At 48.0% G+C, this 21,478-nt stretch overlaps 1 protein-coding gene across 1 annotated transcript; it reads left to right on the top strand.

Moving 5' to 3' along the window:
- The first annotated feature begins 4,954 nt into the window (after nucleotides 1-4,954).
- On the top strand, nucleotides 4,955-20,132 carry Fam180a (family with sequence similarity 180, member A). The gene is made up of 3 exons (NM_001108621.1): nucleotides 4,955-5,257; nucleotides 17,478-17,578; nucleotides 18,964-20,132. Exons 1-3 carry the CDS (start codon nucleotides 5,185-5,187, stop codon nucleotides 19,306-19,308), a joined length of 519 nt encoding a protein of 172 aa, NP_001102091.1. The 5' UTR covers nucleotides 4,955-5,184; the 3' UTR covers nucleotides 19,309-20,132.
- Nucleotides 20,133-21,478: the final 1,346 nt, after the last annotated feature.

Raw genomic sequence — 21,478 nt, 5'->3', positions numbered from 1 at the left:
GGTGACATCCCACCCACTTGGCTTTACTAAGGACTGGGAGGAAATGGTTCACTGGGATACTAAGGAGCTGGTGGAAGCCCCTGAACTCAGGGCTGCCAGTGCAATGACAGGCAGAGCTGGTCCTGGTCTGTAACTGTCCTGTTCCTAAGCTGGACTCACCCTCAGCACATGAAAGCCACAACATTGTGTAAGCAGCCAGACAGTGCCATCCGCCATCAGCCCACACCTGCCAGGGCTCTCAAGTGTTTTTCTGACCTCTCCCACCCTCCACCCACTTCTTACTCTTTCCAGAAAAATTCTTCCCCAGAATTTCCAAATTCAGAAGGGAGAAAAGGAAGATTTCCTTCCATTTTGATTGTGAATGGAAATAAATCAATTGTTCATTTCTTTGCCTAAGTCGGGTTCAGAAGTGAGCGGGACCAGTGTGAACGTTTACAGAGGTGTTTTTGGAAAATCACAGACAGTGGCCAGGAGACGAACCTGCTGAGCTGTGGTTATTGGCATCGAGATTCAAAGCAGGAAATTCCTTACATAACTCGCTCTCTCCCTAGCCTGCTGGGAGCAGGAGAATCCAACTCCTCCCTGGGTTCTCTCTTGTTCCCGGACTGCTGACCACTGGGTCTGAACATGGCTGACCAACCACTGACTAAGCCAGAGCAAATGTTCATGCCCATTCCCCACATCCAGAAGTCAGGGGAGAAGATAAGGAAGAACTAACCACTCCTCCATAAGGCTCCACATGCCTTCTCCTTCTATGTAATGTAGCCAGCGAGCAAATTAAGATACTGTCTCCAGGGAACTTTCCATTCTAGAATATTCCTTCTGGTATCATAGCCACCGCCACCTTCTACTTCTCTAATCTCTAAGAATCTAAGACAGACAGACAGACACACAGACACAGAGAGAGAGAGAGAGAGAGAGAGAGAGAGAGAGAGAGAATACACTAGTCAGTTAGAGTAGGCTACTCTACAACAAATGCCCCCAGCACCTAGTTTCACATTTGCTCACATTTAACAGCCGCTGATCTTCCTGAATCCAGCCATGACTACACAGGGGCTTTCATTTGCTTTCTAAATTATATTTCTTGCTTTCTATGTCACAATTTTTAAAAATATTTTTATTGCATTTTTAATTTACATTTTAAATGTTATCCCATTTTCTGGTTTCCCCTCCAGAAACCCGCTCTCCCACTCCCCACGCTTCTACAAGGGTGCTCCCTCACTGACCCACCCACTCCCTCCCACCTTCCCACCCTGACATTTCCCTACCCTGGGACATCGAGCCTTGATAAGACCAAGGGCCTCTCCTCCCACTGATGCCCAACAAGGCCATCCTCTGCTACATATGTGGATGGAGCCATAGGTTCATTCCTGTGTTCTCTTGGGATGGTGGTTTCGTCCCTGGGAGCTCTGGGTGGTCTGGTTGGTTGATACTGTCTAAGTCATAATTTGTTAAAGAACTGTAGCTTGCACATTTTTATAGAAGCAAGAGTTTTCTTCAGTTCAGTTCTTCTTTACAAATTGGAGTATAAAGAACAGATCCCAAAGTGCACTGAGTGAACCCCACAAAGCTGGCAGAGATCTGGTCCACCATGTTCAGTCAGTGTAGCCATTAGTAGACCTAACCCTTTCTCCCCTGACGTACTGTTCTGGGAAGCAGCCTCACATAGACAGGGGAACTGAATTGCCCAAAGGACTCTTGCACCTGGCAGACAACACTCTATGCACATGGACATTTCAAGAGGTCATTCTGGCCTGGCTTGACACAAGCCTACACGTATTACTGAGTCACTGATGATGGCGGTCCTAGAGGAATGGATGGATGTGTCTTCTGCCTTGGAGGCCAGTACTCTGTGACTTCATCGGTGCTTCTGCTGTCGGACCAAATTACCTCACTTACGGATTTAAAATAGAATCCAGACGGAAGGTGCTGGCTGTGTAGACAGAGAGGGAGGATTCAGTAGACACAGACTCTGGGTACCAGGCCAGAAGAGAAGGCTGGAAGCTGACACAGGCATTCTCACTGTTCAAAACCTGTGACTTCTTTCTCCATTCATCTGCTCATTCATTCAACACTTTCCCTACAGACTGAATGGGTCCTGTTCATCTTGAGCATTCTTCCCTTGGCCTGACATCTGTGGACCATGTCACCAAGCCCGAGCCTGCCTTTTTGCTGCTAGATGGGTCAGCATATCAGGAAGCAAGAGGTGGAATGAGAAGGTGAAAGGTGAGAATCTTGAGAGTCACAGCAAGAAAATAGAAAGACTGGAGGTTACCCAGCTTTAGAGCCAATCAGCAAACACTCAAGAAAACCCTGTTCCCTCCAGATCCTTTGGACAATCCTTGTAGATTTATAAAATAAGTTCTATGGGAAAACATGACACCAGAACCAGCTAGTATCAGAGCCAGGAGAACTAACTTCATAAGATGCTGGGTCAGCTCCTACAGGATGGCCAAGGGCCCGTCATTAGAATTTCAGAAACTTGGAAGCTGATTTTCAAACCATTTAGTAGCTTCAGAGCAGCCTTGGTGGAAGTATGTTCACCAGAGAAATTGGCAAGCCAACTAGGTTTTCTCCCCAATTCCTGAGAACTGATTAACCAACCCTCCATTTAAGGGTTCCAGAAACAAAAGGCTGTGTGAGGCAGGCTAGAGGAGTAATTTTGCATGCACGATCTCATAGGCTCAGGGTGAAGCCCCAGGTCCCCTAACGAGGTGACTTTAGGTAGGTGACTCCTCTGAGCCTGTTTCTTCATGTGTGTGCTTCACATGTATGCACCTGTGCACTGAATGCATAGTCTGGAGCAGATAGTGGTCTCACACTCACACAATTAATTCACCAATTCCTAATAGCATTCTTCAGAAAGGAAACTAACATTCTCCCCATTCTGCAGAGGGGGAAATGGAGGCAAGGGTGGATGAAGGAACCTCACAGTTAGTAACTCTCAACATAACAGGAGCAGGCAGCCTGTCCCCCAGAGATTTGCCTGGCTTCCAGCCCTGCACTGGTGGTCACTGACCACCCCACACTACAGAGGGCTCGCCTTGATTGATTGACATTGAAGATGCAATCATGTGTCCCAGACTGCACACAGCTTGGTCTCTGGTTTACTGCATGCTTCCCTTAAGGACTCACCACCATCCTTTGAGAAGAGGGTTTTGGCTCTGGCTTTTACTTTAACAAAGAAAAACATTAAAGTGTCTATTAATTAGAACGGAAAGGTTCTTGAACTAGATCTGAAACAACGACGTATCTGAAGACAGAAGCACAGCCAGGCAGAATTGGAATAGCGGGCAGATTGCTTTCTGAGCCACCTGCACTGGGTGGGAAATGTGTTCTCCTCTGAATGGGGCATGGCTGCAGTCCTCGCTTGTATGCTGTCTGTAAGATGTGTTTACACGCGTGTGAAAGCTTTGTGTGGACCTGACAGTGGATGCCTTTATTTTTAAACTTTAATTTCAATTTTCTAAATTAAGTAGAAACACAGTGGAACCACTTCCCACTTAGAGTGAGTATTAAGTTTTGATTTGTGTACATCATGTATGTGGCTTCCAGACCCAGACTATTCAGGGGTAAGGAGGGGTGGAGAGACTGCATGAGCCATGAGAATAGTCATCAATGGAATTAGTCTTTCAACTCTGCCTCTTAGTAGTTTTATCAACCATTAAATACTTTCCTACCACGCTCCCCCCACCAAAGAAGAAAGTGATGGGAGTAGGAGACACATGTAAGACTTCAAAGATTTTTGTATGGTGTGTGTGTGTGTGTGTGTGTGTGTGTGTGTGTGTGTGAGAGAGAGAGAGAGAGAGAGAGAGAGAGAGAGAGAGAGAGACTTTGTGCATGTGTACTGACTGTAGAAATGATACTTTGGATATGGTAAATTAAGTAAGAGGTATAATTAGATTTAACCACACCTGTTTCTTTGACTCTAAGGGGGCTGCTAGGATTTGTAATTACATCTGTGACCCACACATCTGCAGGAAGTGCTGCTCCATACGGCCCTGGGCATTGCAAACACTGACCAGTTAATGCAGGGGATGAGTCTAGCACCAAACCTGATGTGGCAAGCTTGGTCCCCAGTATAGTAGGGTTTAAAAGTACATAGAACCTCTGAGATGCGGAGTGGGGGGCTCGGTGCAAAGTAACTAAGTCATTGCGGCGATGTCCTTGGAAGGGATTAATGTGGCTCTTTGGGGACCCCGGTTAGTTACCATGAAAGGTTTTTGCAAATAGAAAAGTCTAACCACCACCACCTGCCCCCCCAGGCTTCCTAGATCACCATGAAATCTCTTCCTCACAAAGATTCCCACTCAGCAGATCCTAGCCAGAACTGTGCAGAAGTCAGTGTCATGCTTTTGACCCCCTCTAGGATAATGAACTAATTAGACCTCTTTTCTTTACAAACTGTGTGGAAAGCACCCAGTGCAAGCATCCTGGATGTGAATGGGAGCTCATCGCCAGCCTCCCGCAAAGGCTCACAGAGTTCACAAGGCAATACCTACCCTCCACACCACCTGTCCATTCTACTCCTAACGACTTGACTCCCCACCTACCCAGACCTCGGAAAGGCGCCAGACCCCAACCAAGACCCACAAGTCTAGCTCCAGGGAAGGCTAGCAGGAGCACTCCACCCCAGTACTACAATGACTGTGCTGTCCTACAGGGAACTCAGCTCCACCAGCCCACTGTCTGCCAGGCAACCTCCCAGCTCTTCCTCCAGCCCTCAGTCCTGGCTCTGAAGTAGTATGTGTGGACGGGGAAAACAGCCAACTTCTCGCCGGGCTCTCTAACAAGTTCCGCGGGTCTGTTTGTTAAAGAAAAATTCCAGTGGGCTCTTCCAACACATGGAACTCAAGTACAGAAATTATATTTATCCAGCCCACTGCCAAAGAGATCACATGCCCCGTGAGTCACTCCAGATGTGCTCAAAAACAGAGCCTCTGTGTGGAAGCCCGGTCCCCTAATCCCAGAGAGAGTTAGGCTGAGAAAGGTACCAACTTCTGTCCCACCCAAGAGGCAGCATCTGCCTCCACCCTGCAGAGCCAGGGAGAGGTCCTTGCTTTCCTTATAGACAGGAAAGGGCCGTAAGAACTCCTCTGTCATCTCGCAGAGAAGAGCAGGGGCCCACCTGTGGCTCCTGGGGTCCTGAGAGAATAGAAGGTCAGTTTGTCTCCCTCCTGGAAGATGCCCTGGAAGGTGCTGACGATTCTGCTGGTGCTCTCCAGCGCCCAGGCCACTGCGTGCAGGTGGAGCAGGGGTGAGTTGCTTTTATGCTTGTGGTTCTCTGGGGCTCATCCATCTTTCTTGAATACAATTGCGGCTGTGGAGTGGAGGTAGAGGGAGGAAGGCATTAAAAGCCCTGTGCCTGCTTCATATGCCAACTTTACCGGTGCTTTATACTTTCCCGGGGTGGTCCCGCCTGGTAAAAGGTGATAGAAAATGTCGGTGGAAGAACGTCAAAGCAGCTGATTTGGGAGCCTAACGGAGGTCGAGAAGCCATCGGGTCGCTCCCGCTGATAAGCCAGAGAGAACTGTTGACTGGGAGGATGGATATGGGTTCTCTCCAGATCCCTGGCTGCTACTGCTGGGACAGACCTCCTGAGAGAAGGTGTCAAGTCCTGCAGCCTGTGCGACAGAATGGTGGCCCCCCGGGACGCAGGAGGCTGCTACCTGGGAAACTAACGCAGAGAGCTCCTGGCCGAAGTGGCCGAGAACAAGGTCTCCAGGATGCTATGGGCATGCATTTTGGCAGCCAGGTAGAGGTGTGTGGTGGTGGGTAAGGAAAAAGGAGTCTCTGGGGCATCCATCCAGTGCGCTTGGCCCCCGCCATTCCCATCAAGTCACTGTGGAAAGAAGCAGGTATGTGCAAAGGCTTTTCCCTCGTGCTGACATCTTCTCCCTCGGATGCCACTCTGGTCTGGCTGCACTTGGCAGGCACCAGGGACATATCAAGCCAGCTAGTTTATTACCATCAGGAAATGAAGAGTTGGGAGTGCTACCCACCCCATGCCAGTCAGAGGAGAAATCTTTCCGCTGCCTACGTTCAGCTGACTTCATGTTCCCAGAAAGACCTGGAAATACAGTGTTCCTTCAAGTCAATCCAGACACTCTCTGTAGAGACCCCCTAAGGGGATGAGGATTGGCATGGTGACAAGGATGTGCCCCTCCTTCCCAGGACAATGTCAGGGAGCAGCAAAGGAAGCACATTTGCAACGGAAGAGAGGAGCCCGAGGTATTAAATTTATTTTATCCTCTTTGTTCTTAAGCCTGGTATTAGGGACTGACCAGGACATAAGTGTTGCTGAGATGCAAATAAGGCAGACTTTTCACACACACACACACACACACACACACACACACACACACTCTCACACACACTCGCACCCACTCACACTCACAGATACTCACACACACACACACTCACACTCACTCTCACACAAACTCACCACATACTCTCACGCACACTCACACACACACACACACACATGCCTACCTGCTCATCATGTGCATAGTCTTTAAGGGCAACACTTGGAGTGGAAAGCAGAGAGGTCCTAGCATTGGATTCTGTCACTTACGCTTGTCACACAGGGAGCACAACTTAATTTTGCCGAAGGAGACAAAGGCGTCTACTCTTCTTAAGGCTCTCGCTGTCAGGAAGCCAAGGGAGGACCGGATGTGCGAGAAGGCTCATAAATACTTCTGCAAGGACTCGGAGATTTCAATTCTCTAACGAGCCACCTTCGTGATCTCCGGTAGCTTTCTAATTTCTCTGGGTGTTGTTAGCAAGCAGCATCCTAGCAATCACAAAACATTGCCCTCGCAGGGCTGATCTGAGGACGCCATTCAAAAATATGCTACAAAAATGATGTACAGAAAGCTGGATCTCTCAACGTGCTTGATAGCAACATCTGAGGCTCTTTGAAGAAGATTTTCCCAGTAGGGGCACAGGCTCTAAAGAATCAAGGCCAACACAAATGACCAAAAGGCCATTATGGAACAAAGTACGAAGATGTATGATCCAACACTGTGTTCAGAAGCAACAAATGATATGGAGTCCATCCAAGTTTCTTCAAAATTCTTCCACATAGTTGGCTTTTATTTTCCCTTTGTCTTAAACACTTTTTCTTTAAAAAAAAAAAAAAAAAGGACACAATTCTTGTCACCTTTAGATCAGCTCGGTTGATAAAGTGCTTCCCATTCAAGCATGAGGGCCTGAGTTACTCCAGATTCCATATACAAAAAAAAGCTGGATACAGCAGCCGGTGTCTGGAATCCTATCACTATGGAGGCTGAGCATAGGATCCCACGGCTCACTGACCACCAGCTTAACCCAACTGGTGAGCTCTGGGTCAGTGAGACATACTGTCCAAAGAAAATGGACCGTGTTCCTGTGAGTAACATTCTCCAGGCTGTCCATGGTACGTTTCTACGTGTGTGCAGGAGAGTGCATACACACACACAAATAACTTTTCCACAGGTGTTGTCCCTTTTACCTTATCCTTACTCCAACTCTGAGCTGCCACCCTGCTTACAATGAATTCCTTAAAAGGACTTTAAGGGACACTCTCTTTATGAGACTGTATTCTTACACACACACACACACACACACACACACACACACACACACACACACACTGCTCTAAAAGGAGTCTGCCCACTGCCAGGCAACCTTCTTCCGCCCCTTCTCCCAGCCTCCCCCTCAGAAGTGCTCTCTAGGATTCCCCCAACCCCCGCCTCCCAGGGTGGAGATTTCACAACCAGATCCAGGACTGCACAGTCCAGCCCCACCGGCATGTTGGAGTCTCAGTGACTCACCTGTGGTTTCTGTGGTTAACAGGGCCAACCTGAGGACACTGACCTACCCACATGGTCCATGTCCCACAGCTTCTCAGGGCAATACCTGAGGGGAGAGGGCTTGCCTGATTTTAAAAAGGTAAAATTTAACATGCCTAGTAACCAATAATCATAACTATGCTGTTGTCAAGGGCATATGAAGTATCTCTACTTTCTTACATTTATTTATGTGTATTGATGTCTGCGTGCATGTGTGTGGGCACATGTGTGACGCTGCACACTTTGTAGGAGTCGGTTCTCTCCTCACGAGTCAGGCTGGAGCGCAGGTACCTTCCCTGCTCAGCCATCATCCCACCCCCACTAAAGTATTTATTTATGAAACCGTTAAGTAGAGAAGACGGCTCCAAGGGTTAGTGCGTGCCTGAGAGTTGTGTTGTCCTTGCTCTTGGACACTCTGCCAGGTAAGGGCAGTGACTGGAAAGAGTTCATGTTGGCCTCTACAGAGCTGCCCAATACCCCATGCAGATAATGATTCGAGGGTGAGGGAAGTGGAAGGGAGAAGAAGGGAGATACCCCGAACCACCTTGGTAGAGGGCTCAGTAGATCTGACCCCACATCCATCTGAGATCAGCCCCACTACCCCGTTCACCTCCTCGCCGTTGTTTCATCCCCCTGTTGTGGAGCCTTCTAGTCAAAATCGCTCCTCTACAACACTGTCTCACTGGAATCAGGCATGGAGGAGGCTGGGATTGTGGTTTTCTCCAAACAGCACCAATTTTCCAAAAGGCTGTCCCAGGAGCCAAAGAGTGACCAACATCAGGGTCTGGCAGAAGATCTTTCATAAGCAAGAACATTTCCCTTCCACACCCAGAGTTGCTTCAAGGATCCGTTCACAGTGGCACTGTGCTTTGGCTCCATGTGGTCTGCAGCCAGTATCCCTTCCAGCAAGTTCTCTGGTGCAAGTGGCTGAGTGGACCCCACTGAGGGGCTCCACACACAGGAATGGGAGCAGGAAGACAAAGGACGGTCTCAAACCAAGATCATGAAAAGTCAGAGGTCAGTCTCCATCGTGACCCTGCTTCCTCCCTGGGAGCCTGCTGGCTGCAGTCTGTGTCACAAAGTCTGCACGGGACAAAACATGGGGAGATAGCAACTGCGCCGACCAAGATAAATGAGAAGTAGCTCCTTGTTAGCTGGAGCAAGGACTCCTGAGAGATAAGGAGAGAGAATGGCACTGGTCAAAGTCGGCTTCACTGGGACCAGACCTGGAACTTTAAAGGATGAGAGACTCACTCTCTTGCAAAGAGGAAGCTTTTGTACAAAAAGAACCAAGCTCACTGGCAGGGTAGCTGGTGCGACTCTACAGTGTCGTTTATCCAGTCAACAAACAGTAATGGGCACAACACTAGGTACCGGGAATGCCGTGATAAGCAACACAGACAGGTCCCACTCCCACACGGAGCTGGCCTTCTAGTGAAGGGGACAAGAGACAAGCACACGAATAAACACAGTGTGTACTTTGCCGGATGGCAGCACAGTGAGGTCAGAGGCTAGAATGTGAAAGGATTAACATCCTAAATACATCAGTCACAGAAGACTCCATCAGAAGAGAAAAAAGTCACAGGAGATCTGAGGGGTGTGGGAGGGAGTCTTGTCATCTCTATGGAGCTTGGGAGCAGATATTTCAGGGAGAAGAAACAGATGTGCCTTGATAGAAGAGTTGGCCAGATGTTTTCGAAACACAGTGAGGTTGTCTGTGGCCAGGGTATTTGAACCAGGGAGATGGGGGATGCACGCAGAGCTAAGGAGGACGTTGATCTGGGAGCACTTGGTACCATATGAAACTTTGTGGGTTTTGTCTGCTTGGTTTTTGTTCGTTCATTGGCTTGTCCTTGGGAAAAGGTAGAACCAGAGAAGGTTCTGGGTGTAGTGACGTCTGCGGCCCCTGTTTCCACAGACTTACCAGACTTCAGGTACTGTGCTAAGAGCGGAGTAAGGATGAGCTGGGGGTGGAGTTAGAGACTCCATTAGGGGTTAGGGGTCAGGGTTAGAAGACCAGGAGGCTGTTGGAATGTGGAGATGCAGGCGAGTTCCTGATGATTTCGGAAAGGACCATCGCCAAAATTTGATGGTTAGTTGGATATGGGATGTTAAAGAAAGAGAAAGCCGGGAGAGGCAAAGATTAAAACAGAGACTGAAGGAACACCCATTCAGAGCCTGTCCCACATTTGGCCCATACATATACAGCCACCCAATTGGACTAGATGGATGAAGCAAAGAAGTGCAGACCGACAGGAGCCGGATGTAGATCGCTCCTGAGAGACACAGCCAGAATACAGCAAATACAGAGGCGAATGCCAGCAGCAAACCACTGAACTGAGAATAGGTCCCCTATTGAAGGAATCAGAGAAAGAACTGGAAGAGCTTGAAGGGGCTCGAGACCCCAAAAGTACAACAATGCCAAGCAACCAGAGCTTCCAGGGACTAAGCCACTACCTAAAGACTATACATGGACTGACCCTGGACTCTGACCCCATAGGTAGCAATGAATATCCTAGTAAGAGCACCAGTGGAAGGGGAAGCCCTGGGTCCTGCTAAGACTGAACCCCCAGTGAACTAGTCTATGGGGGGAGGGCGGCAATGGTGGGAGGGTTGGGAGGGGAACACCCATAAGGAAGGGGAGGGGGGAGGGGGATGTTTGCCCGGAAACCGGGAAAGGGAATAACACTCAAAATGTATATAAGAAATACTCAAGTTAATAAAAAAAAAAAAAAAAAAAAAAAAAAAAAAAAAAAAAGAAAGAGAAAGCCAAAGACAGTAGCTGAGCCACGGGAGGAGATGATGTGGGGAGGATGTATGTGTGTGTGTGTGTGTGTGTGTGTGTGTGTGTGTGTGTGTGCATGTGCGTGCGTGCATGTGTGTGTGTGTGTGTACATGTGTGACTATGTGGGAGAGTATGTGTGGGGAGGATGCAGGTGTGTGTGTGTGTGTGTGTGTGCGTGTGCGTGCGTGCATGTGTGTGTGTATGCATGCATGTGTGTGCATCATGCATGTGTGTGTGTTCGTGTGTATATGTGTGTATGCAGGCGTGTGTGTGCGTGTGTGCGTGTGCATGTGTATATGTGTGTGTATGCATGCGTGTGTGTGTATCATGTGTGTGTGCGTGTGTATATGTGTGTGTATGCATGCGTGTGTGTGCGTGTGTGTGTATCATGAGTGTGTGTGCGTGTGTATATGTGTGTGTACACGTGTGACTACGTGGGAGAGTATGTATGTGGAGAGTATGTACAGCTGGGATTGTATGCAGTGGGTGGAGAGGAGGGTGTGAGTAGGAGACAGATGTTGGGCTCAAGCTGAAGGGAAGGGAAGACAGCTATTACAGATCATCAGTCCTCTGATGGAGGAAAATGCCAGGAACCTAAAAGTTAAAAAATCAATCCAGCGGTGAGTGTGGCTGTGAGAAGGGTGAGTGGGCAAGGCTAAGAAAGCCAGCTCAGCGCTCTGCCAACAGGCAAGGGAGAACGAAGGGCACACAGGGCGAGGGGAGGTGGAATCACATGGAAGACACAGCCGTGTGGCTGTAGAGTCCTCTACGATCCAGTGCAGAGAAGAAAATGAGTGGTGGGGGAGAGAACAGGCTGAATCTGGCCTGTGTCTTCATGGAGGCTCCGTGCACACGTGCAGGATGTGAGCCACGAGGCCACGGCAGAATAGAAGGTGGAGGGTGTGCGTGAGACGCAGGTGACTGGCGTGAGGGAGGAGCTGATGGCGGGAAGACGTTAGCTGAGAGAGTGTGATCTCGGGAGGAGACGGGCTGCTGGGCAGCAGCTCAGGGTGTGTGTGAGAGGTGTGTGAGAGGTGTGTGCCAGCTACTTAATGTGGTGAAGTGTCCTCTGAACACACGCAGGTGTGCACATCTGCATAGGTGGCATGAGCCAAGAGATGGCCCCCTGGGTAAAGGTGCTTGCCACTAAAGCCTCATGACCAAGTTCAATCCCTAGCATCCACATCTGGAAGGAGAGAACTGACTCTTGTAAGTTGTCCTCTGACCTCCATGTGTATGTGATTTATCTAAGGACGCCACTTTATAACAAACACATCTCTCTCAACGTTATTCAGAAATGAAGAGCAGCCATTCTTTTTGGACTCTGGGGTCCACGGGCTGGTCATCATATTCTCCTTCCTATCTCTAGCAAATCGGGAGATCTGGACCAAGGCCCTTAATCACCAAGTGTCTTCATCTCAAAACCGGGGAGTGCAGACAACTCTGTGGACCATGAAAAGACGCACCCAGCAGCAGAGTGCTCTGGGGTTATTGGTTGTTAGTATGTGAGTGTCATACTTTAGTAGCTTCTGTTTGCAGTCCAATGGTGTCCTCTTAACTGGAGGCATGGACAGGGCTTGCTGGATCCAGTTTCTAAAGTAGCTTGATCCACCTGGTGTGACCTTAGCAGGTCAATCACTTGTTCTGTGCTGGTCAGTCAATTGTGTCATAGATACTCATTTGCCCATGAAGGAGGAGGGGACAATCTCTGTCCTCATTCCCAAGGCCATCCTGTACAACAGACTTTTAAGCAAGGAGACCTGTGAGTCCCAGGAATCCCCAAGACAGACACATGGAGCAACCCTCCTCACACCCCACAAAGAGAAGCTTAGTGATTGGCTGCATGTGGAACTCTAGGAAGAAAAGCAAGCAAGCAAGCAAGTAGGCCAGGTCCACACCCCCACAAAACTGTGTGAACACAAAGCTGTAACGCTGAGCAAAGCCTCTAGCAATCTTCTTGTCTGAGACCTAGTGGTCCTGAGGATGTGGGGAACCCTAGAATTCACTGGTGTTTCCATTTTCTCTTCTTCTTCTCCCTATCCTCTGATGGGAAGAGGATGCTAAGCCTGATAGTGGTCCAGGACTCTCTCCTTGCCAAGCTTATGCTGTCTTGCGGTTCACAGATGGTTTACAGTAGCCTCCTTAAATCAGGGTTGCTGGTTTATTTAACATCCAGTTGCTCTTTTTAAGTCACTCCTACTGAGCTTGCCTTCTGAGCCTTACAGTATGCAGAGCTGATGGAAACAGAGGAAAACTCATTCCCTATCCCAAAAGCCGGCAATCCCGAGAGCCCTTTCCAGGAGGGGAAGGCAGCAAGGCACTAAGTGTGAGAACAGACAAGAAAGCCTCAGAGGTAGATGCATGTTGAGGGGTGAACAGGAAAGGATTCCTGGGACAACAGGGATGTCACCCAGCGATGTGGGAGCAAGCCTAGTTTCAAACTTTGGGTATGTTTAGCTCAGACCCAGCCAGCATTTGTTTTAGCCACAGGCCTTTTTGGCAGGATTCAGCCTTCATTGTTATGGACAAGAACATGGGGTCAGGAGAAGCACGTGTTAAATTTTCTCCCCTGTGTTTTGACATTGCCTGGGTAGACAGAACTATTGCTCATCGGCTACCTCCAGCATCTCAAGGTCTTGCTTAAAGAGTCACAGCTAAGCAGCTGAAGAGTCACTGAGGTAGCCAAAAGTAAGCTACCCTCCAGCAGCCTAGGGAACATGCATGTCTCCACCATACACAGGGCCAAATCTACCTTACCCAATGCACAGGGTCAAGGTAGCAATAGAAATATGAGGAGAAATATGGAATAAACCATTCTAAGAGGTGGACCAACATAGAAAAGGGAGAAGAAAAGGAAAGAGGGACCCATCTCTAAAGTACCTGTGTTCCAGATGGATAATTGTTTTAATGAGCTCTGGGTTTAATGGAGAGACCCAGTCTCAAAGAGTAAAGTGGAAGAGTGATCAAGGGATATTCCCAAGCTCAACCTCTATATGAACATGCGTGTATGCACATGTGCACACACACACACACACACACACACACACACACACACGAAAAGGGAAAACAAGATATTTGTGCAGCTCACACACTTCCCACACAACCACCACCCTAGTCCGCAGAGCTAAAACTACTTCCAGCCCTTACTACCAGTGTCATTATTAGGTATGAGAACAGCAGCTAGGACTGACCATGGCCGTTGCTAAGCTCAGTTTTGAATGGGGAAACGTTGAGAATTAAAGGTTCCCTAAGGTAAGGATAATAAAAGATATGTCCTCAGGAAAGAGACTGAGTAAAGAAGGCCCAAGCTTGAGACTACAGTAACTTCCCTAGGGAGTCTGTGACCATGATGATGGGACAGAGAGGCCCAGCCCATGACACCCTGCCCTCCCCCTCCATCCTCTGGAGAGTGGATATTTTTTTTTCTTTTCTTTTTTTCGGAGCTGGGGACCGAACCCAGGGCCTTGCGCTTCCTAGGCAAGCGCTCTACCACTGAGCTAAATCCCCAGCCCCGAGAGTGGATATTTTCATGAGACTGACACACTGCCTACACTAAGGAGGCACATAACGGATTGATACTTTAAATTTTCCAATAAAAAAAATGTTCGGGAAGTAGAAAAATGGTTCAGCAGTTAAGAGCTCTTGCTGCTCTAGCCTAGAACCTGGGTTTGGTTGCCAGCAGCCACATGTGCCTCCTTCATCTGCCTGTAACTCCAACCAGGAAATCCAACATGCTCTTCTGGCCTCCTTGGACACTGAATGCATGTGGTGTACACATAGATGCGCAGGCCACACCTATATTCTAAATAAAATGCATATGTATGTTTAAGATGTGACAGACGGCATGGGAGAATGAAGGTGGAACAGGCCTGGACACTTCCTTCCTGAGGACTAGCTCTCGTGGTACCAAAGGACCTAGGCAAGCTTCCAAGGGAGAAAACCAATCAATAGTCCTACCCAACTACAGCTATGCCTTATGGACGACAACACAGGCTAGAACAGCAAGCTGCCCCTAGAGGTGCAATAGTGGTAGTTTTGTCTTGGTTGTAACAAAAAAACACCTAACTAGACTTAAGACCTGCTCAGAAGGAAGGAATCCATGCTGGGTACTGTAAACCTGGCCTGCTACTTGTAACTGGTGAAGCCATGGAGCCTAGGAAAGAACCTACTACTACTGTCACTTCACTAAACCAGTATAATATCAAACTTCATTCTAGCTACATAACCTTAGCTTCACATGTAAGGGTTGCTCTCACCCCATATAAGGAAACTTCTCTTTACAGCAGATAGAAACCATTACAGAGTGCCACAACTGGTCAAAACACAGAAAACAACCAACCATGTGGTTCCTGGCCCAAACTGATATATATATATGACACAACCCCTTCACTGAAGACTCAAGGGAACATCTCAAAAGAAAGGGCAGAAAGGTTCTAAGAGCCAGGATGGGATGTCTGCTATGACACAGTCTTCTACATGTGACAGGGAAACTGTACCCAGGAAATCTCAGCAAAATGGTCACCTAAAGAAGACCTTAACAATGGCAGCACAACTGCCATGCCAGTGTGGATCTGGATTCCCACAAGGCTCCAACCACAGTAGAAGAGTTATGGGCTGTTGATAGTCTCCAGGAGAGGGAGAATCAATCTTTTTCCAGGGATGAGACCCCCCTGTCATCCCTAGGAGGGTAGCCGATTCCAGGAGCTCAACCTGAAACACATATGAACAACACTAATGAACTCAGCAGTTTGCGTTTATAAATTTATGTAGGTACAGATATATACATATATATATATACATACATACATACCATATACATACATACACATACATATACATATATACACACACATACATATACATCATATTCACATACACCTACACTTATACATATACATCATATAAATCATATACATATACACATACACATATACACCACTTATAATTAAAAATTCAGGGGGTTGGGGATTTAGCTCAGTGGTAGAGCGCTTGCCTAGGAAGCGCAAGGCCCTGGGTTCGGTCCCCAGCTCCAAAAAAAAGAACCACAAAAAAAAAAAAATTCAGATACCAGGAGCATGAAGGAACATGGGAGGAGCGGGATGGGGGAAAAGAAAGAGGTGCTAATGTAAATACAGTGCTCCTGTAAAATTCTCAAAAACTGGATTAAGAAAACAAGGACGTCCTGGGAGGAGAACTGTGGGCATGACGCTGCCCTGATATCCTAGCTTGAGTCACTCTCCTCCTTTCAGGGCAGGAATAAAGAGAGGCTTGTAAAATAGGAGGAAGATGGTCAAAGGACAAGGTGCTTGTTGTACAAGCATGAAGGCCTGAGTTCAAATTCTCGGCACCCTGAGAAGCCAGGCATGGACCTGTAACCCCAGAACTGCAGCATGGGGACAGCAGGATCTCTGGGGCTCTTTGACCAGTCAATCTAGCTAAAGCAAGAGCCCCAGGTTCAGTGAGAGACTCTCAAGGTGAAGAGGTGACTGAGGAAAACATCCCAGTGTCAACCTCTGGTCTTCCCCTCATGCTCCCACAAGCAAGTGCACAAGCACACAGATGTGTGAACACTGGCACACACACACACACACACACACACACACACACACAGAAACACAGAAACAGCTCACTCCTTGTCCTACACCAGGTACCCATGTTTCATTTCCTACAAGGAAGACAGAGGCAAAGTGTATGTCCTACTGATACCCTCACTTGGTACTTCCAGATTCGAACGGGCACACAGAGGCACAGAATCACATCCACCTCAGCCCTGAGGAACTTGCAGTGGGCCATAAGCAAGCTACTGCAAAGGCCATTTTCAAGCAAAGCTGCATCCAGCCGCTTTATGTGGGAAGCAGTGGGCTTTTCGTGAAGGTCCCTTCAGGTTGAGATGCTCCTTTATCGTTCCTGGTGGAATTTATTCTGGAATAACATAACGCGCAGAACATAAGCGCCCATGGCTGTGGAAAGTATAGTCGCACAACATCAGAGGGTCACACTTACAGTCGTCTGGCTGTTACACTTCTTCCTCTGGTTTTCTAAAGGTCATGGTCCTATCCTACCCACAGGTTTGTCAACCATTAGTGACTGATGTCTAATACATAAAGGGGCTGAGCGAGTGGTAGGGGCTGTCTGATCCATTTCTGAAAACTGGGGTTTCTCACGATCATCCTGTGTTCAACAATATTCTGTTTTCTCCTTCATTCTTCCATCGGTGCCTGGTACATTCGATCCTTAACCCCACCAGGAACCACCCAGCTTCCTCCAGCTTCCACATGTCCTTGACTGTGCAGTAAATGCATTGTTAAATCAGCTGGCCCTTGGGGGGAAGCTCTCAGCCACATGGTCCCCTAGAGCCCTATGTTCAAGTCTTGCACAATCGGCTTTCATTCCTCTGTCCTCTGAAGATCCTTGGCATCTCTACCTCAGAAGCTGGGTTAGCCAAAGTAGCAGCCTCTGACAATAAGGCTGCAGCAACAGCATACAGACTGATTTTAAGCATTCGGATGTGCCGTGTGTTGGGCAATAGTTTTAGGGTCTCCCTTGTAAGATTAGGAAACTTTTTTGGCTTGCTTTTTTTCTATCTACTTTGCTTCATTTGCTCTGCTTTAACCTAAATTTCCTAGCACAAACATAGCCCAGGCAAAGAAATTCTTTCCAGTTCCTTGAATGCTCCTGATGAGCTACTAGTCTGACATGCCTGGAAGCTTTCTGAGGCACAAGACACTCTTCCACCTCCCCTCACCCTAAGTCCACCCACTTTTAAGATATGCTTGAGAGGGCTGCCCTCAAGGTTAAGTAGAGAGAGGTGGCCAACCGTGCATGACAGCCCCACAAGCCAGACTCTTGTCTCTTCCAGCTGCACTGTTCCCAGCTGCCCATCGGCCAAAGAGGTCCTTGTCCCTGCCATTGAATCCAGTCCTGCAGACCTCCCTGGAGGAGGTGGAACTGCTGTATGAGGTAAGTAGAGGGAAAATCATCAACCCGAGTCACCTAAAGACACAGATTATCTCTCTTTTTCTGAGAAGTGGTCTGCCTGGGCCCATGAACTTGGATGGTCTGTACTGTAGCAAGGAATGCCCTAAACTATCCCTGGATGTGACAGAATCTGGCCTACACCAACATAAAAGATTCCTGGGACTGCCTCACCTTTCCCATGTGTCCTGACAGAAATGACAGTATTCAGAGTCCAGTGCAGGCACAACGAGAGGTGCCTCTGTCACACCCAGGCACAGAGTGGAAGGTCCCAAGTAAAAGCTTAAGGCATCACTTGTCTGTAATGTCCAGGCAAAGCCACACTGGAACCCGAGCACAGCTGTGTCTCTGGGCTTTGCTTGAAGTACAGAGGTGCTGTCTGCCTGCCCCGATGACTCACCCAAGTTTCTAAGAGCCTGGGCTAGCCACTCTTTCTTCCTCCACTTATTCCTGGTCCCCCGAGACCCAGCTCCTTCCAGTCATGGGGTGAGTTTCTTGAGGTGACTTGGTTCAGGTCAGGAGCTTTAACTTCAAGGTCTGAACTTCAGCCCATTGGCCAAGAGTCTCTGAGCCCGAATCTCAACTGTTACATGGAATTTCAATGTGACCCCAAATAGTCCCTTCCAGCTTTGATGGCTGTGACAAAGTGAAGCCAGAGAGGAGCTTTCCAACACTTCCCTGGGCACCAACCTGCCCCAGCATAGTCTCTGCCAAGCCTTGAAAATGGGAGTCACAAACCAGTGGTTCAGAAAGACAACAAGCAGTGTCATGAAAGGCAGAAAACAGAAAAGGGAGGAGACTTAGACTTGCAGTCTTTCCATTCTTTGAGTATTTGCTGGGCTCCTCATGGCGCAGGGCAGGAATGAAGATGATAGATACAGCCCCTGTTCTTGCAAGCCAGCGAGATAGAGCATCTCTGCATCCCGCTACCCCCAGCCCCAGCACAACACTCTGCTTTAAATTCTTTAAATTCCCACTTCTGGTTATAACTTTATCCGCAAAGGTCAGTTTATACTTCAGAAGATCTTCAGTGGGTAAAGGGGGACAAAGAGAAGATGGGATCGCTTACCTACATGGTGGCATTGTGGCTGATACCAGAAACTATGTCACATCTGCCCATATTTGTCCTGTATGCTTCTCATGATACCTCAGTGGAGTGGATACTGCAGCTGATCATTTTGCAGAGAAGAAAGGTGAGGCCCAGAGACATTAAGGAGAAAGATGAGAGCTGAAGCCCAGGTCCCTTGTGTTCTAAGTTCTCCCTATGCACGCCTCCCCACATGTGAATGGTGACTCCTCATTCTGTCTTTAGCAATAGTTTGTTTCATGTTTGGTTTTATTTTTTTTTTAAATCCCATCTTTCTCCACAGCTCTTGCTAGCTGAAATTGAGATCAGCCCAGACCTGAAGATCTCCATCAAGGATGAGGAGCTGGCTTCCCTGCGGAAGGCCTTGAATTTCCACTCAATCTGCAACAACATAATCCCCAAGAGTATCCCAGATATTCGAAGGCTGAGTGCCAACCTGGCAAACAACCCTGGGGTCCTCAAGAAAGAAGACTTTGAAAGGATAGCCTTAACCCTGGCTTACACAGCCTATCGAACCGCCTTATCTGAAGGACACCAGAAGGACATCTGGGCCCAATCCCTCATCAGCCTATTCCAGGCCCTGAGGCATGACTTGATGAGGTCCTCAAGCCCTGGAGTGCCTTCCTGAGAGAATGGTCCAGGCTTGGACTCTGAAGCAGGGACAGGCACACACAGTCTTCCAGAACTTTCATCCTCTACTGCACTGGAAGAGAAAAGTATGTCCTTCCCACACAGAATAGCAAAGATAAATGAGTCACCCCAATACCCTTTTTCCCTTGTTGCTTCCAGACAGGCATATCTGACCTGCGACATGTTACCTGAGAAAGGGCTAGATTGGACTTTCAAGACACCTCCAGAGGCCAACTGGTCTACCTGGTAATGAGCAGACTTCTCACACCCAAAAGTAAGGACTAACAATAGAGCCAGGGCATGGCAGAAGGATGATGGGCAGACTCCTTTGGTTCTAAGGGATCTGTGTTGAAAGAATATTTTCTGACAGGTTCCACAGTCAATAGAAGAAAGGCAGAGATGCATTCAAATAAATATACTATTAGCCATAGAAGGTTACACTTGGTTTGCACCAAAGACAAAAAAAAAAAGAATCAGTATTATGGTGACCTACATGGCTTGACTCACCTTTTCTGAATTTATTCTGAGACAGGAGAAATAGAAAGGACCCGTGGAAGTGCTAGCAGTCCACCCATGCCCTGTCATTTCAATGTAGAAGCCAAGCTAAAGCATAGTGCCTTCCTAGTGAAGGAGGTGACCCCACTATGCTTGATTGTCCTAAAATACCATAGTACTGTCAGCGATTTGGGTGCTCCTGGGGAAAAAATCGCTTTCAGATGACAGATTGTTTACCCTTCACATTCTGGATTTTTTTTTTTTTTTGCTCTCAAAATGTTAGTTTGATATCTGTTCATTATTTATATTAAATACCGGTTGATATTTAAGTGACATGTGTGCAATATCTTCAGCCCCTGTTTGATATCTAAATTACTTAGGACATCTAATAAAGGAGGCAGACAACCCCCAGGTTCCTTCTTTGTAAAATGACTGCAGCTGTTGAGGCTGTACAGGAGGGGTCTTGTGTCTATGGGATCTGCTGAACTGTTAGGAAACCCTCTCTCCAGCTCTCACACAAGACCGAGAAAGCTCTTCCCATCTTTTGTAGGTCCTGGGGTTCTCTGTTGCCCCCTCACATCCAGGTCATTAAATTACACTTTTTATTGTTACCCATACACCTGCCCCTGACAGCTCTCCTTGAACAGCCTGGCCCCTACGCAAGCCATTTCATGCTGAGGCCACAGACTGTGACCTGTGCATAGAGTGAAACACTTGGGTTCTGGATGGCTTTGTCCCAGCATTAAGACCTGGCTTCTTTTTCCTCTTGGGCTCCAGCTGGATTCTGGGAAATCAATTTCAGAAAGTGCAATATTTGAGTGAGGGTTTCTGCTGGGCTACTTTCTGGAAAAGACGGTATTTCACAGTCTTCATTTAAGCATGAGTCTGGACTTCCCCTAACTCTTCCAGCAGGTGAGCTTTGCCTGCATGCTCCAGCTGCATGATCTCTCTGTAGAAGAGCTAGGTATTTCTTCCAAACATCATGTTTCTCAAACATGAACCTCCCTCTACACTCCTTCTCAGAGCACTAACCCTCAGTCCTGCTCTTCCTCACCCCTGAACATTCTTCATACATCGCAAACCATCCCTCTTCTTCACGTTCTGTGGAGTGTGTGAACGTGTGCACTGTATGTATGTGCACGTGGGGGAGTGCACCTTCTATGCACACAGAGTTCAGAGGAAAATGTCAGGCGTCCTGCTCTATCACTCTCTCTATTCCCCTGAGACAGGCTCTCTCACTAACTTGGGCTAGGCTGACTGCCAGAAGTCCCAGCCATCCTCCTGTCTCTGCAACCATCAGTGCTAGGGTTACTGGGGTTCGTGGCCACATCTGGACCGTGTACTCGGGATAATGGGGATTTGAACTCGTCTTCATGCTCGGCCAGCAAATGTTCTACCCACTGAGTCGTCTCCCTGAAGCTCCTTTTTGCTCAGTTTTTCTCATTTGCATACTATATGTTCTCTCCAGCAGTTGCTCTGCCTGCCTTTTTCTATTATGTCTCTGATGCCTTGATAGCTAGATCCAATTATGAATATTTTGGGGCCCACCAAGCTGTAAACAGGTAGGGAGACTGGAGATGTGTGAGGAGAAAAATCATTCCAAGGAACATTGGGATCAATGGTAAATCATTCACCCAGCAGGCGCGCACGCACACACACACAAATTAAAGGCA

The sequence above is a fragment of the Rattus norvegicus genome, chromosome 4 (genome assembly GCF_036323735.1).
Source record: "Rattus norvegicus strain BN/NHsdMcwi chromosome 4, GRCr8, whole genome shotgun sequence".
NCBI lineage: Eukaryota > Metazoa > Chordata > Mammalia > Rodentia > Muridae > Rattus > Rattus norvegicus.
Note: the sequence above shows the minus strand (reverse complement) of the source record. Positions and strands in the feature narration are given on the sequence as shown.

What these genes read in the sequence shown, in the direction of transcription:
- Fam180a (NM_001108621.1), top strand. Translation starts at nt 5,185, where the DNA reads ATGCCCTGGAAGGTGCTGACGATTCTGCTGGTGCTCTCCAGCGCCCAG. An exon ending in TGCGTGCAGGTGGAGCAGGG is followed by an intron (nt 5,258 to 17,477) that starts GTGAGTTGCTTT and finishes TGTCTCTTCCAG; the next exon opens with CTGCACTGTTCCCAGCTGCC. An exon ending in AGGTGGAACTGCTGTATGAG is followed by an intron (nt 17,579 to 18,963) that starts GTAAGTAGAGGG and finishes CTTTCTCCACAG; the next exon opens with CTCTTGCTAGCTGAAATTGA.